The sequence below is a fragment of the Danio rerio genome, chromosome 10, assembly GCF_052040795.2.
Source record: "Danio rerio strain M-AB ecotype USA chromosome 10, GRCz13ab, whole genome shotgun sequence".
NCBI lineage: Eukaryota > Metazoa > Chordata > Actinopteri > Cypriniformes > Danionidae > Danio > Danio rerio.
The window spans coordinates 46,900,241-46,915,618 of NC_141030.1; the positions used below are offsets into that span (position 1 = coordinate 46,900,241).

The 15,378-nt window shown below is 39.6% G+C and overlaps 1 protein-coding gene across 2 annotated transcripts in view; it reads right to left on the minus strand.

Moving 5' to 3' along the window:
- Positions 1 to 15,378, minus strand: part of ssbp2b (single stranded DNA binding protein 2b) — a 102,224-nt gene that overhangs the window by 65,114 nt on the left and 21,732 nt on the right. For both annotated transcript variants that reach the window (XM_087271470.1, XM_087271471.1), the window contains exons 2-4: positions 6,318 to 6,390; positions 655 to 716; positions 482 to 566 (exon numbers count right to left, since the gene is read on the minus strand). In XM_087271470.1, coding sequence (XP_087127596.1) covers positions 482 to 566; positions 655 to 716; positions 6,318 to 6,390 — 220 coding nt within the window. The remainder of the gene's footprint in view (positions 1 to 481; positions 567 to 654; positions 717 to 6,317; positions 6,391 to 15,378) is intronic.

The following is a 15,378-nucleotide window of genomic DNA, read 5'->3' on the forward strand; positions in this document are numbered from 1 at the left end:
ATCAATGTATCTATCCATCAATCCACCGACTCATACTCCATCAGTTTATCCACCAATCCATCCATTTACTGATTAGTTTATCCATCATCCAATCATCCATTTACCCACCAGTTTATCCACCCATTTACCCATCAATTTATTAAATCATTAACCTATCAGTTTATCTACCCATCCATTCCTCCATTTACCCATCAGTTTATCCATCCATCCATCCATCCATCCATCCATCCATCCATCCCTCTGTTTACCCATCAGTTTATCCACCCATCCATCCATTTACTGATCAGTTTATCATCCGTTTTCCCACCATTTTATTCACACATCTGTTTACTCATCAGTTTATCCATTAATCCATCCTTTTACTAATCAGTTTATTTATCATCCATTTACCCATAAGTTTATCCATCCGTTTACCTGTCAGTTCATCCATCCAATTCTCCATCTCCGCTCTCAGCTTTATTCAATAGTGAAATAAACTTACGTAGTCATGAAATGCCTTGGCTTCACTGGAATGCTCGCAGTTTTCTCTCCGCTCAGGTGCCGCACAATACAAATCCCAGAATACACTGCAAAATACACAGAGATAAACGAATGAATGAATGAATGAAGCAGCGGTTAACAGCACATGAGGAACATTTAACGACAGAGTCTTACCACCACCATGAATGTAGAAATCCAGGAGGTTCTCCTAACGTTATGTTCTTCTCCCATCTTATCTGGACACAGAGAAGAGAAAACCACAGACATGTATCTAGTGTAAACTTGAATGTCTTGTGTAGTCAGTCAGGCTAATGAATTGGTCTATATTTGGCTTGTACTGTTTTATTGTGATGCCAATATTGTGATTCCCCTTTGTGTTGGTTCCAAAATCAATGGTTATTCATTCATTCATTTCTCTTTGACTTATTTATCAGGGGTTGCCACAGTGGAATGAACCACCAATTATTCCAGCATATGTTTTACACAGCAGATGCCCTTCCAGCTGCAACCCAGAACTCATTCACGCACACTCTCATACACTACAGCCAATAAGATTTTCCAATTTACCTTTAGTGCATGTGTTTGGAAACCCACGCCAACACGGGGAGCACATGCAGATTCCACACAGAAATGCCAACTGACCCAGCTGGGACAAGAACCAGCAACCTTCTTGCTGTGAGGCAACTGTGCTAACCACTGAGCCACTGTATCGCCCTTGTATTGATATTATTAGAATTTAAAATAGCTATTTGTATGGGAATATGTTTACAATTTAATGCAGAAATCATTTAAAGCAGTCTTTATTTTCATATGAGCTACCACAAATCTTTTAAAAATGTTTGTAAAAAACAAAACTGTTATTACTTTATTATTACTATATTATTATTAATATATTAATGTTTTAGTTAAAACTGTGATTTTTATTAAATGGCTCATTATATAAAAATTCTAATATTTAAATTTTTCATCATAATTAATGTCACTTTCAATAAATTCAGTATATTTATCAGTCTATTCAGACATTTCACATTATTTGTTTTCCATTCAAAGGGATAGTTGACCCAAAAATGAACACTCTGTCATAATTTTCTTTCCCTTTATGAGCTTCTTTCTTCTTTTAAAGTTTTAAGGTACTTTGAATATGTTGAAAACCTGTAACCATTGTAGTTTCATTGTAATTGTTCAACTCAGGCTCATTCTGAAAACGTAGCCCTATTAACATTTCTGGAGAGTGCCAAATGCGTCCCAGGAGCTGCGTTTTTATTTTTTTTCAGTTTTAGTTTTTGCGAATGCACCAGAGGCCGCTGTGTACGCTTTTTCCAGTGCTCAAATTTCTCTCATGTAAATACACCAGAGGCCGCGGTTGACTGACTAACTGACCGACTGATTTCCCCATCAATCTACTTCCCTAAACCAAACCAACAGTGTTTTCAAAAGCACCGACTGACCCGATCGCCCCCTTCCCTAAACCAAACCAACAGTGTTTTCAAAAGCACCGACTGACCCGATCGCCCCTTCCCTAAACCAAACCAACAGTGTTTTCAAAAGCACCGATTGACCCGATCGCCCCCTTCCCTAAACCCAACCGATAGTGTTTTCAAAAGCACTGATTGACCCGATCGCCCCTTCCCTAAACCAAACCAACAGTGTTTTCAAAAGCACCGATTGACCCGATCGCCCCCTTCCCTAAACCCAACCGATAGTGTTTTCAAAAGCACTGATTGACCCGATCGCCCCTTCCCTAAACCAAACCAACAGTGTTTTCAAAAGCACCGACTGACCCGATCACCCCCTTCCCCTAACCAAACCAACAGTGTTTTCAAAAGCACAGATTGACCCGATCGCCCCCTTCCCTAAACCAAACCAACAGTGTTTTCAAAAGCACCGACTGACCCGATCGCCCCCTTCCCTAAACCAAACCAACAGTGTTTTCAAAAGCACCGATTGACCCGATCGCCCCCTTCTCTAAACCCAACCGATAGTGTTTTCAAAAGCACCGATTGACCCGATCGCCCCCTTCCCTAAACCCAACCGATAGTGTTTTCAAAAGCACCGACTGACCCGATCGCCCCCTTCCCTAAACTAAACCAACAGTGTTTTCAAAAGCACCGATTGACCCGATCGCCCCCTTTCCTAAACCCAACCGATAGTGTTTTCAAAAGCACCGATTGACCCGATCGCCTCCTTCCCTAAACCCAACCGATAGTGTTTTCAAAAGCACCGATTGACCCGATCACGCCCTTCCCTAAACCCAACCGATAGTGTTTTCAAAAGCACCGATTGACCCGATCGCCCCCTTCTCTAAACCCAACCGATAGTGTTTTCAAAAGCACCGATTGACCCGATCGCCCCTTCCCTAAACCCAACCGATAGTGTTTTCAAAAGCACCGATTGACCCGATCGCCCCCTTCCCTAAACCCAACCGATAGTGTTTTCAAAAGCACCGATTGACCCGATCGCCCCCTTCCCTAAACCCAACCGATAGTGTTTTCAAAAGCACCGATCGACCCGATCACCCCCTTCCCTAAACCCAACCGTTAGTGTTTTCAAAAGCACCGATTGACCCGATCGCCCCCTTCTCTAAACCCAACCGATAGTGTTTTCAAAAGCACCGATTGACCCGATCGCCCCCTTCCCTAAACCCAACCGATAGTGTTTTCAAAAGCACAGATTGACCCGATCGCCCCCTTCCCTAAACCAAACCAACAGTGTTTTCAAAAGCACCGACTGACCCGATCACCCCCTTCCCTTAACCAAACCAACAGTGTTTTCAAAAGCACCGATTGACCCGATCGCCCCCTTCCCTAAACCCAACCGATAGTGTTTTCAAAAGCACCGACTGACCCGATCGCCCCTTCCCTAAACCAAACCAACAGTGTTTTCAAAAGCACTGATTGACCCGATCGCCCCCTTCCCCTAACCAAACCGATAGTGTTTTCAAAAGCACCGACTGACCCGAAAAAAGAAAAGCCCTCACCTGATTTTTACCATGTTTTTAGATTTTACCACATTTAAACCCTGTTATTTACTGGTTTATTTTATTTTTTGGCTTTTGTTTTTGTCTTACCTGCTTTCTGGGTCCATTCTTTATCAGACTTAAATCCCATTGTCATGGTCAACTCCTCTCTGCATCTCAAGTCCACTGACATTGGCGGCGAGCCACTGGATACAGTAGTAACACTGGATAAAGTCGTCCATAAGGAGGTAATTGGTCATCTGGTAGCACTAAAAAGAATGGCATCATACCGCCCCCGTAGCGTTCATTTTAAAGATGAAATGCAGCCATAAGTACTTCTGGCTACATAATTCACAATCTCCAGAAATGTATAAAGCGCTACGCTTTCAGAATTGGCCTATATTGGATTTGTTTTTCCTCCTGTGGAAGTCGATGGATCTTCTTTTCTGTTCAACAGGAATAAGTAACTGGTTTGGAAACACTTGAGAGTGACTTATTTCAGGGTGAACTATCCCTTAAAACTACACCACAACAGCTGCCGTTTTGTTTTCTCTATTTAACACACATTTCAAAGTATCTCTCTTTAAACAGTCCAGTCTGAGACGAGTTAACCTTGCGAATCTGAATGACTACTGAAGCCTGTCGCTCTTATGATCAGCATTGCTCTGGAATTAGAGCAACAATCAGAACTGATAAATGTGTATTATTGTGTTTCTCAGAAGGGCTCGTACTCTTAAGTGAGCATGACTCATATGCAAATAACACACAGACTAAAAATATCAAAGCGGTGCTTCAAAATGTCACGCTTTCCTTCATACAGATCAATCCCACAATGCCTCAGCCAGATTAAACAAACTCATTCAGGCATAAACGATTCAGTTTTTTCTTAAAAGCATTGCATCACTAATAAAACCCTCAAGAGCAGCTGATTAAAACAAAGCAAACATGTGCTTTTCCTAAAAAAACTCTATTCAAGTTTATTTGTGTGGCACTTTTCATAATATTTATAGGTCCAGAGCTGCTTTGCAAAAGATGTGCATTATAATTATTCATTCATTTTCCTTTGGCTTAATCCCTTATTTAGCAGGGGCCGCCTAACCGCCGACTATTCCAGCATATGTTTTACACAGCGGACACCCTTTCAGTTGCAACCCAGTGCTGGAAAACACCCATAGTGCATACTTCATCAGCTGTTTCTGTCAGCTTTGTGTTTTTGACTGTTTGGCACCATCTTGTGTCTGAATAATGCTTGGGTTAGTGTATACTCCATCAGCTGTTTTAGTTTCTGTCAGCTTTGCGTTTCTGATTATTTGGTGCCATCTTGTGTCTAAATAATGCGCAGGTTAGTGTATACTCCATCAGCTGTTTTCATCTGTCAGCTTTGTGTTTTTGACTGATTGGCGCCATCTTGTGTCTAAATAATGCGCAGGTTAGTGTATACTCCATCAGCTGTTTTCATTTGTCAGCTTTGTGTTTTTGACTGATTGGCGCCATCTTGTGTCTAAATAATGCGCAGGTTAGTGTATACTCCATCAGCTGTTTTCATTTGTCAGCTTTGTGTTTTTGACTGATTGGCGCCATCTTGTGTCTGAATAATGCGCAGGTTAGTGTATACTCCATCAGCTGTTTTAGTTTCTGTCAGCTTTGCGTTTCTGACTGTTTGTCTCCATCTTTTGTCTGAATAATGCGCAGGTTAGTGTATACTCCATCAGCTGTTTTAGTTTCTGTCAGCTTTGCGTTTCTGATTATTTGGTGCTATCTTGTGTCTGAATAATGCACAGGTTAGTGTATACTCCATCAGCTGTTTTCATCTGTCAGCTTTGTGTTTTTGACTGTTTGGCGCCATCTTGTGTCTGAATAATGCGCAGGTTAGTGTATACTCCATCAGCTGTTTTAGTTTCTGTCAGCTTTGCGTTTCTGACTGTTTGTCTCCATCTTTTGTCTGAATAATGCGCAGGTTAGTGTATACTCCATCAGCTGTTTTCGTCTGTCAGCTTTGTGTTTTTGACTGTTTGGCGCCATCTTGTGTCTGAATAATGCTTGGGTTAGTGTATACTCCATCAGCTGTTTTCGTCTGTCAGCTTTGTGTTTTTGACTGTTTGGCGCCATCTTGTGTCTGAATAATGCTTGGGTTAGTGTATACTCCATCAGCTGTTTTAGTTTCTGTCAGCTTTGCGTTTCTGACTATTTGACGCCATCTTGTGTCTGAATAATGCACAGGTTAGTGTATACTCCATCAGCTGCTTTCGTCTGTCAGTTTTGTGTTTTTGACTGTTTGGCGCCATCTTGTGTCTGAATAATGCACAGGTTCGTGTATACTCCATCAGCTGTTTTAGATTCTGCCAGCTTTTTGTTTAATTAACGAATAAATAAACTATTATGGCTCAGAACAATGTTTGTGTCTATTTTATATTTTATGGCAAGTAGCCATGTAATAAGTGGAATAAAGTACGTCCAGGATGGTTGTTTCCACAGAATAAAACCCTTTAGTTTTGTACAACAGTGCTGCGCTTTGCGTTGGAATGCCAATAATCCTGTCGGGTTTTATTCTGCAAAAGCATTCCTTTTTAAAAAGGGACATCTTTGCGTATAATACATTTTTAATCAAGCGTATTTTTTATAAAAGGGACTAATCAACATGCTAGCGGTGCTCCAGCGTTTCCGCTGAAACAATTTTGGTGGTTTTTCCAGCGATGCACTGACTCTCCTGCAATCCCATTAAGTGGACACCAAACATCTAATGTGTCCTGCTTGCTCAGCATATCATCTGCGTGTAATTAAATTAGCCGGAGCCCCAGGAGGCCGGCCGGTGCTTACAGGCCTGTGTGTCTGGATGGCACATCGATAAGCAGAAGCTTAAATAAACCCCCCGCTGGCTCACCTCTGACAGGAAGGTCTGTGCCGACTTCTGGGCTCCTACATGTAACAAGTACTCGTATACGTAGAGCGCTAGCCTGCAAAACACACACAGAAAGAGAAAGAGATGTTAAATTTCATTAAATCAGACAGGATTACACACTATGGAGGCTTTTTAGATGCTTGATTTTGATTGGCTGATGAGCATTCTAAGGTGTGTCGTTATTCTCAGATCAACACTCAGCTAAAAGTAGTTCCGGCAGGTTTTGAGCGCATTACAGCTCACTGCGCTGAGTGATTTGAGTTACGTCAAAAATCACATCAAGACACAACAGAATGCTTTGGATGAGACGCAGAAGAAACTAGACCTACACATAGAAGCAGATTGATGACAAAACCTGACAAATAAAGTCTCATATACAACTTATAAACAGTAGGGGGGTAATGGATCACGGTTCGGAACACACATGGCACGCGGAGGATTTTTACTTTAAAATTAATCCTAAATTTGTAACGATTACAGAGAGGGATCGCCTCTCGCATGTCATTCAAATCACATGTATGAAAACATTTAGGCTTTCCTGTAAAATATAATGATGACAGAAGAAGTTGTGGTGGGTTTTTCAGGATGTGGTGGGTTTCTCAGGTTATTAAAGGTGTTTTCTGTCACTACTTGTTTAACCTCCATTAAAGCATTCAGTGTAAGCTGCACGATTAATCATTAAAAGATCGGGATCTCAACACCCACGCAACATCAATTATAAATGATGGTGATTTGCATGTTTATTAATCCTTCCAATCGCTGCATTTAAATCTGAAAAAATAAAAATCAAGAAAGAGATTCAGTCTTTAGTTTACAGGTAAATAATACAGAAGTACTGGGAGAACAGTTTATAGTTTAGATGAAACCCCTGATGTTTATGTTAAAGATTAAAATCCCCGTCATTTGCATTTAAAAGTGCAGTAGGTGATTGTCTTCAGAAACATGTTTTGTTGTGCTGGTTGAAAGTCTCTTCACAGTCCAATAGTAATGATGACAGTAAATGATCTAAATGTGTTTATATGTATTTTTATATTCAGGTTAAAGCATGAAACTAAAAAACGTTCATCCAATCAAATAGAGTCGGACCGTCATCTCCCTTAATTCCGATAGGCAGGCCAGACTGTCTGTCAGCATATGTAGATTCGGACTTCTGCGCATGTGTTCACGCAGATCCGCCATTAGCGCGTGCCCGTCTGCATCACAAACGCATGCGCGTAACCGAGCTGCAGGCTGCTCGCAGATGCCGAGTCGGAGCCAGAGGCGCCGAAGGACAGACGAGCTCGGGCCGATTACTGTAAAGCCAGGCGCGGGTATAATTCGCCCTTAAAGCAGCCGCGCGGTCACGAGACGGAGCAGGAGAAATCAAATGCTGCATTGAAACTTTTGAAAATCCTGAATCTGTATTGGAGTTACTTTAGCACGCTGGAGAAAGGACGACACCATGGCTGAAGTATTACTGTTAGACAGGTCATGTTCTGTGTTAAAACTGCTTTAGTCAGGCTAAGCTTATGTTAGATTGTGTTTTGTTATGAATAACTTATATGCACAGACGTGTTGTTCATAAAATAAATTCACCTTCACGTATAAATTGTCCTTAGTTTTTAGGACAATTTATTAAGACTAAACCATTTAGACACTTTCTCAATTTGTTTACTTATTTCGTTTTCAATGAATTCACTCCTCTCATGAGACACAATCATAGCTGCATCATCCGCTAATAACAAAAGCTTATTTGAACAAGCCATTTTCAAATCATTAATATATGTTAAAAAAAACAAATGGACCTAAAACACTGCCTCTTTTAGTCGTTTAGACGTTCGATATGCAGTCAAATATTTAGCCGAACAGATCAGGCACCTTTGACGCTCATAAATAATCACAAAGTCCTCGTGCTGCAAGTATCATGATGTTTGCTGAAGGTGTTGCTGACGTGCAGCGAGAGGTTTGCATCTTTAAAGGGCCATGAAACCCCCTCGTTTCAGCAGGGTGTTTTCACACCTCTACTTTGGAAAAAGTAAGAAAAGTGGGCGTGTCCAGCTCTGTTTAGGGGGGAGTGTCGGAGGAACTAAAGAGGGATGGTGTGGGAGTGTCTATTTGGGTACGCGCGAGTTTCAGAGTCAAAACACACACACACACACACACACACACACACACACACACACACACACATACATACACAACACACAAACACACACACACACACACACGGGAGACAGTGACGGTGTTTACATGGACATCTGTAGTCGAATTTTTTGTTAAATTACTAAATGGTGGACTTTAACTGCAGTTTGGCTCTTTCATTCAGGGAATTCATTCATGCCCCTCGCGACAAACGAGATATTTGATTCGAGGAACGGCTTTAAGCGTGTATTTTTCATGCAATGTTTGATACCGCACGGCGAATGAGAGAAAAAAACCCTCAGCATTTCCCGGAAACTTAGATGCACACGGCAGGTAGCGTCAGAAAGCCGCGTGTGTTATTCCGGTCACTAAATGCGGTAAAAACCCTACACGAGGTTAAAGTTTGGTTGTGGTGCTAACGTGTTTACACTCTGTGCTATAGTTAACTTAGTTCAATACGAACAAACTGAATAAACAAAGAGCACTGGTCGCTCACTTACCAAATCTGTACAGGACAATCACCAGCAACTAGAGCCGCGTCTTTATTAAGAGGAGACTACAAGCGAATCCGGATCTCAGCGTTTGCAGATGAGAACAGCTCTCAGGTAAACAATAATCCTCCTTAGACACGTAAGTTATTGTTGTCGAGCGTCGCGTACACTGTTAATCCACATGTGACTCCAGCTGAGCTCTCACAGAGAGAAAATGAAAACAAAACTGGACTGCAGCAGACTATAAAAGCAACACTTCACGCTTGTTTTGCCAACACAACGTGGCGTCTCTGTCGTCTAAACACTGTGACAGTAATGAATATTAATGAAGTTGCACAATAGAGCGCGCTGATTGGTTTGAACCAAGCCTTACTCATGCATTAATGCAACACACTGTTAGACGTAATAAGACACACTCTGGCACAGACGTCCAGTCTGCACGCTGGAATACACGCTATTATGTCATGACCGTGACGCAGCTTCAAAAATTTGTTTCAAACAGGAAGTACGAATTTGCTTGAAATAACGCAAAAACAACCAATTTACACTTTTTAGTGAAATATAGGTGTCCTAATAGTGTTTTTAGCAGTGTGGGACACATATACCACTGTCAACAGCTCAAACACATGTGCTTTGGTGTTTCGTGACCCTTTAATAAGCTTTGACAGCTTGCGTTCATTGAACAGTAAGAATGATTAATAAATCCATATGATGCAGTCCTGTAAAAGTCACGTCTCGTCTTCAGTTTCGAGCTCAGGTGCCCTTTGCACCCACACTACAAAAGCCCAAAGCCCAAGTGAATCACGCTCTGGCACACCTCAAACCGGGCCAGGACCGGCCAGTCTGGGAAACGGACCCAGGCACGGTTCGGATAGCATAGTGTGAGTGCACCTTTATAAACGCTACGGCCAATTTAGTTCAATTCCCCTATAGCGCATGTGTTTGGACTGTGGGAGAAACCAGAGCACCCGGAGGAAACCTACACCAACGCAGGGAGAACATGCAAACTCCACACAGAAATGCCAACTGCCCCAGCCGGGACTCAAACCAGCGACCTTCTTGCTATTAGGCGACAGTGCTAACCACCGAGCCACCATGCTGCCAAATGCCAAGTTTTACTCATGAAGATAAGTTTGTTGGTGTTTTTGTTTTTAAACTCGTAGTGACACGTTTTCGCTGACAGGCACAATGAATGAGGAAAGCCGTGTGGTAAAGGTCAGAGTAAAGATCGCAGTGAAATGAAGAACAACACAGAAAGACAAACTTTAGATGCAGATCAGCTCAGCGGACGCCCAGCGATCTATCAAACTAAATGAGACTTCAGAGGCATCACTTTAGCTGTCAGCCGAGCCAGAAAAGCAGCGTTTGTTGTGAATGATGAAGCTGGTGACTGAGGAGAAAGACTGCGTTCATTCATCGATCTGCAGACTCTTCAGATCCAATCATTTCACTCAAGACAGTTCAACTGAGGCCAAAGCAGATGCACACACATGCTAAACCGCTAACACTCAATAAGCTTGTATTAGTCAACGTTAGTTAATGCATGTACTACTGATAATAGTAGTAGTGTAACAGATCACAAATCTCACGGTTTGGATCACATTAAGGTTTTTTAATCATGGATCAGACCATTTTTCGGATCAGCCAAAAAGGATAGAAGACAAATCGTCACCTGAGAATTATAAGGTTCTCTCTGCGTTCTGAATGATTTTGAGATATTGGGCTTCAAAGTTTTTGCAATCCATATAGCAAACAGTATGTGTGTAACACTTCTCTTTCATACATTAACATTACAGAGACCCTAAGGGTACTCTAAATGTAAATTATCAAAGTTCTCTTACATTTGCAAATTGGAGTAAAAAAACAGGGTAAATGCAGATAAAACCTTCTCATTCTGAAATGTCATTTTCCACTTGGAATTATAAGGTTCTATCTGCCAGATAATTAATTGAAGCATTACTTTTCAAGAAATACAATCAAAAATATATAAATTGGGGTTGTAACAATATGTTGATGCTTGAGAAAGTAACATTTTTGCTTTCTATAACATTTATTTCATGTTTTAGAATAAATATTTTTTCTTGTTTAAATTAAGCATGCAAGACTGAGCTAATTTTTTTTTATTTAATCTAATTAATATGTTAATATTTATAAAAGTTTATGCTTTATATGAATTACTGAATTATATTTATTGAATTTTATGCCCCATGAATTAAAATAAATATTTGCCCTTCAAGGCTTAATATTGATTTTAAAGACTTTAAAAGAAACAGACGATGAGCAAATTAGTTTAATAAACACTGAAAAGTGTTTCACTGACTATATGGAGACAAATCAATATATTTCACATTTAATATATAAATTTTTTATTATTCATTTCTTTTTCAACAATGTAAAATTTATTATTTTATCTCAATATTTGTGTCGGTGACATATACGATCGCCTCACGGTCAGTTGGCATTTCTGTGTGGAGTTTGCATGTTCTCCCCGTGTTCGGTCCAAATATAAGTCCAAATACGTGCAGTACAGTTGAATTGGGTAAGCTAAAATTGGCCTTAGTGTATGTGATTGAGTGTTTATGGGTGTTTCCCACAGATGAGTTGCAGCTGGAAGGACATTCGCTGCGTAAAACATATGCTGGATAAGTTGGCGGTTCATTCCGCTGTGGTGACCCTAGATTAATAAAGGGACTAAGCCGAAAAGAAAATGAATAAATGAATGAATCTCAATGTCAAGAAATGCTTCTCAATCATCACATTTTCACACATCTCAGTTTTGTGTGGTGCGGGATTATTTAGCCGACTCTGATTTTTGTGTGATTTTGTCTTTCTGGTGTTTCCTGTTGTCAACGGGGCAGTCCGGAGAAATGTCAAAGAAAGCTGATCCTGATTGGTCCTCATGTGTGCATTAAAAATGCTGATTGGCTCACAGAAAGAACCTTATAGAGCCAAGTTAGAGTTCGACTTTGTAGATAAAACCTTTTTTGTTTTTTAAATAAAAAGTCTTAAAATGTAAACAACTTATAAAAAAACATCACATAATGTAAATAAGCTGTCATTTAATAAGAATATGTCAATAACTCAATTTTGACAAAACTGTCAGATAGAACCTTATAATTTTAAGGTGACGAAATGTAATTTGCTTTACATTTATCACAGAAACAGCACTGCAAGACACTTTTGGTTTTAACAAACAGAACTGAGAACCTGTAATTTTATTACAAATAAAAAGAAGAAATAATCAGCTAAATAAAAAATAAACTATAAAATATTGGTAACACTTTACAATAAGGTTCATTAGTTAATGCATTTACTAACATAAACTAATCATGAACAACACATGTACAGCATTTATTAATCATAATTGAACATTTACTAATGCATTATTAACATTCAAGTCCATGCTTGTTAACATTAGTTAATGCACCATGAGTTAACATGAACTAACAATGAACTACTGTATTTTCATTAACTAACGTTAACTAGCATGAACAAATACTGTAGTAAACGTATCGTTCATTGTTTGTTCATCTTAGTAAATGCATTAATTAACATTAACTAATGAACCTTATTGTAAAGTGTGACCAAAATATTCAGTCCTGTAAAAAATTCACTGTTACTACTGTTGCTGATAACGCTAAATGTAGATCTAAGACTATCTTTTATGCAACCCATATTTATTTTTACCCACACCAACACGGGGAGAACATGCAAACTCCACACAGAAATGCCAACTGACCCAGCTGGGGCTAGAACAAGTGACCTTCTTGCTGCTGCACTGGCTTCCAATCCAGTTTAGAATTCAGTACAAAGTACTGCGGTCCATTTTTAAAATCCCTCCCTGTGTATATTTCTGAACTAATTAATATCCACCAACCCATGAGATCTAAGGATCGACTCTATTTGCAAGTTCCACGATCACGCTTTAAATGTCGATGTGATAGAGGTTTTTCAGTAGCAGCTCCAAGACTTTGGAACGTTCTTCCACTCTCCTTAAGAAAATCTCCAACTTTTGAGTCTTTTCAGAGGTCACTGAAAACACACTTTTTTTCTTTAGCTTTTAATCATGTGTTGTGACTTTATAAAGTCATATGCTGGTTAAGTTGGCGGTTCATTCCGCTGTGACGACCCCAGATTAATAAAGGGACTAAGCCGAAAAGAATATGAATAAATGAATGAATGTGGTGGGTTGAGTTGAGTGCAAACCACTGAGCCACCGTGCTGTACTAAATGAAATTTATGTAACTATAATACGATTTTTCTCATTGTTGATTTTAATGCATTAACTAACATTTACTAATGAGGCTTTATAATAAATTATTACCTATATTGTACTTTATAATCCAATTGAATTTGTATAAAACATTTATTTAATCTAAACATGTACAGCTGAAGTCAAACTTATTCACCCTCCTGTACATTTTTTTAAATTATTATTTCTAATATTCCCCAAATGATGTTGAACAGATTCAGGAAATTAATTCATTCATTTTCTTGTCGGCTTAGTCCCTTTATTAATCGGGGGTTGCCACAGCGGAATGAACCACCAACTTATCCAGCAAGTTTTTACGCAGCGGATGCCCTTCCAGCCGCAACCCATCTCTGGGAAAGATTCAGGAAATGTTCACAGTATTTCCTCTGATATTTTTTCTTCTGGAGAAAGTCTTATTTGTTTTGTTTTGGCCAGAATAAAAGCAGTTTTTAATTGTTTTAACTTATTTTAAGTTCAACATTATTAGCCCCCTTCAGCAATATTAGTGTTGGATTGCCTCCAGAATAAACCACTATATACAATGACTTGCCTAATTACCCTAACTTTACCCTTATTAACCTAGTTAAGCCTTTAAATGTCACTTTAAGCTGAATACTAGTATCCTGAGAAATACCTAGTCAAAGATAAAAGAAATCAGTTATTAGAAATTGATCCACACCTGAAGAAAAGCAGGAGAAACAACTAAAGACTGCAGAAACAGGAGAGGAACAGTGCAGCGGCTGATAATAAGTGCAGATACAGAGGAGGAGATGAAAGCTTGCGGTGGGTGGAAAAGTGCAGCCCATTAATACTCCAGAGTCTGGAAACTTTGCTAATGTCACGGCGGAGGGAATGACAGGAGAGAAACACTGAAAGCACAGCAGAATGAGAAAGCACAAGGGCACTGGAGCTCCTCGCCTCTCTCACAAAACTTAGAGGATGGCAATCATTAGCCTATATAGAAATACACACATTAATGAACAGAAATATACTATATATACATTTATATATACATTTATATATATATATATATATATATTTATATAGACTATATATATATATATATATATATATATATATATATATATATATATATATATATATATATATATATATATATATATATATATATATATATATATGAATGATTGGATGAGGCATAGTATATTTCAATTTCTTTTAATTTATGTGTGTGTGTGTGTGTGTGTGTAAACAAAAATTATGTGTATTAAATATATTAAATAATGTAAAAAAATATATATATATATTTATTTATTTATTTATTTATATATAAACAGTTGAAGTCAGAATTATTAGCCCTCCTGTTGATTTATTCCCCCCAATTTGTTTAAAGGGTCACGGAACACCAAAACACATTATTTGAGCTGTTGACAGTCATATATGTGTCCCACACTGCTAAAAACACTATTAGGACACACACACTCTTCTACTGGTGAAGTGGAGAGACAGTGATAGAGCCAATTCGGTGGATGGAGATGATTAGGAGGCCATGATGGGTAAGGGCTGATGGAGGGAATTTGGCCAGAACACCAGGGTTACACCCCAACTCTTCACCAGAAGTGCCATGGGATTTTTAATGACCACAGAGAGTCAGGACCCCAGTTTAACATCTCATCCGAAAGACGGCGCCCACTGACAGTATAGTGTCCCCTTCCCTATACTGGGGCATCAGGACTCAGACTGCAGGTTGAGCGCCACAAAACTGCGGCTCATTGGATATTTCCTCTTTTTCAGACCATTCTATGTAAACCCTGGAGATGGTTGTGCGTGAAAATCCCAGGAGATCAGCAGTTTCTGAAATACTCCGACCAGCACCAACAACCAAGCCACGTTCAGTTACTTAAATCCCCTTTCTTCCCCATTCTGATGCTCGGTTTGAACTGCAGCAGATCGCCTTGACCATGTCTACATGCCTAAATGCATTGAGTTGCTGCCATGTGATTGGCTGATTAGAAATTTGCATTGACGAGCAGTTTGACAGGTGTACCTAATAAAGTGGCCTAATAAATAACCTAATAAAGCGAAACCCCCCATTTCTCCACACCTAAATAAATGGTTCTGCCAAAATTTCCCCAATTCTGCCCAAAGCAAACGCCTCCATCAGACGAGCATCAGTGTGTGTGCAGTGAAAGAGTGAGGCCCGAGCGAAACACAAAGT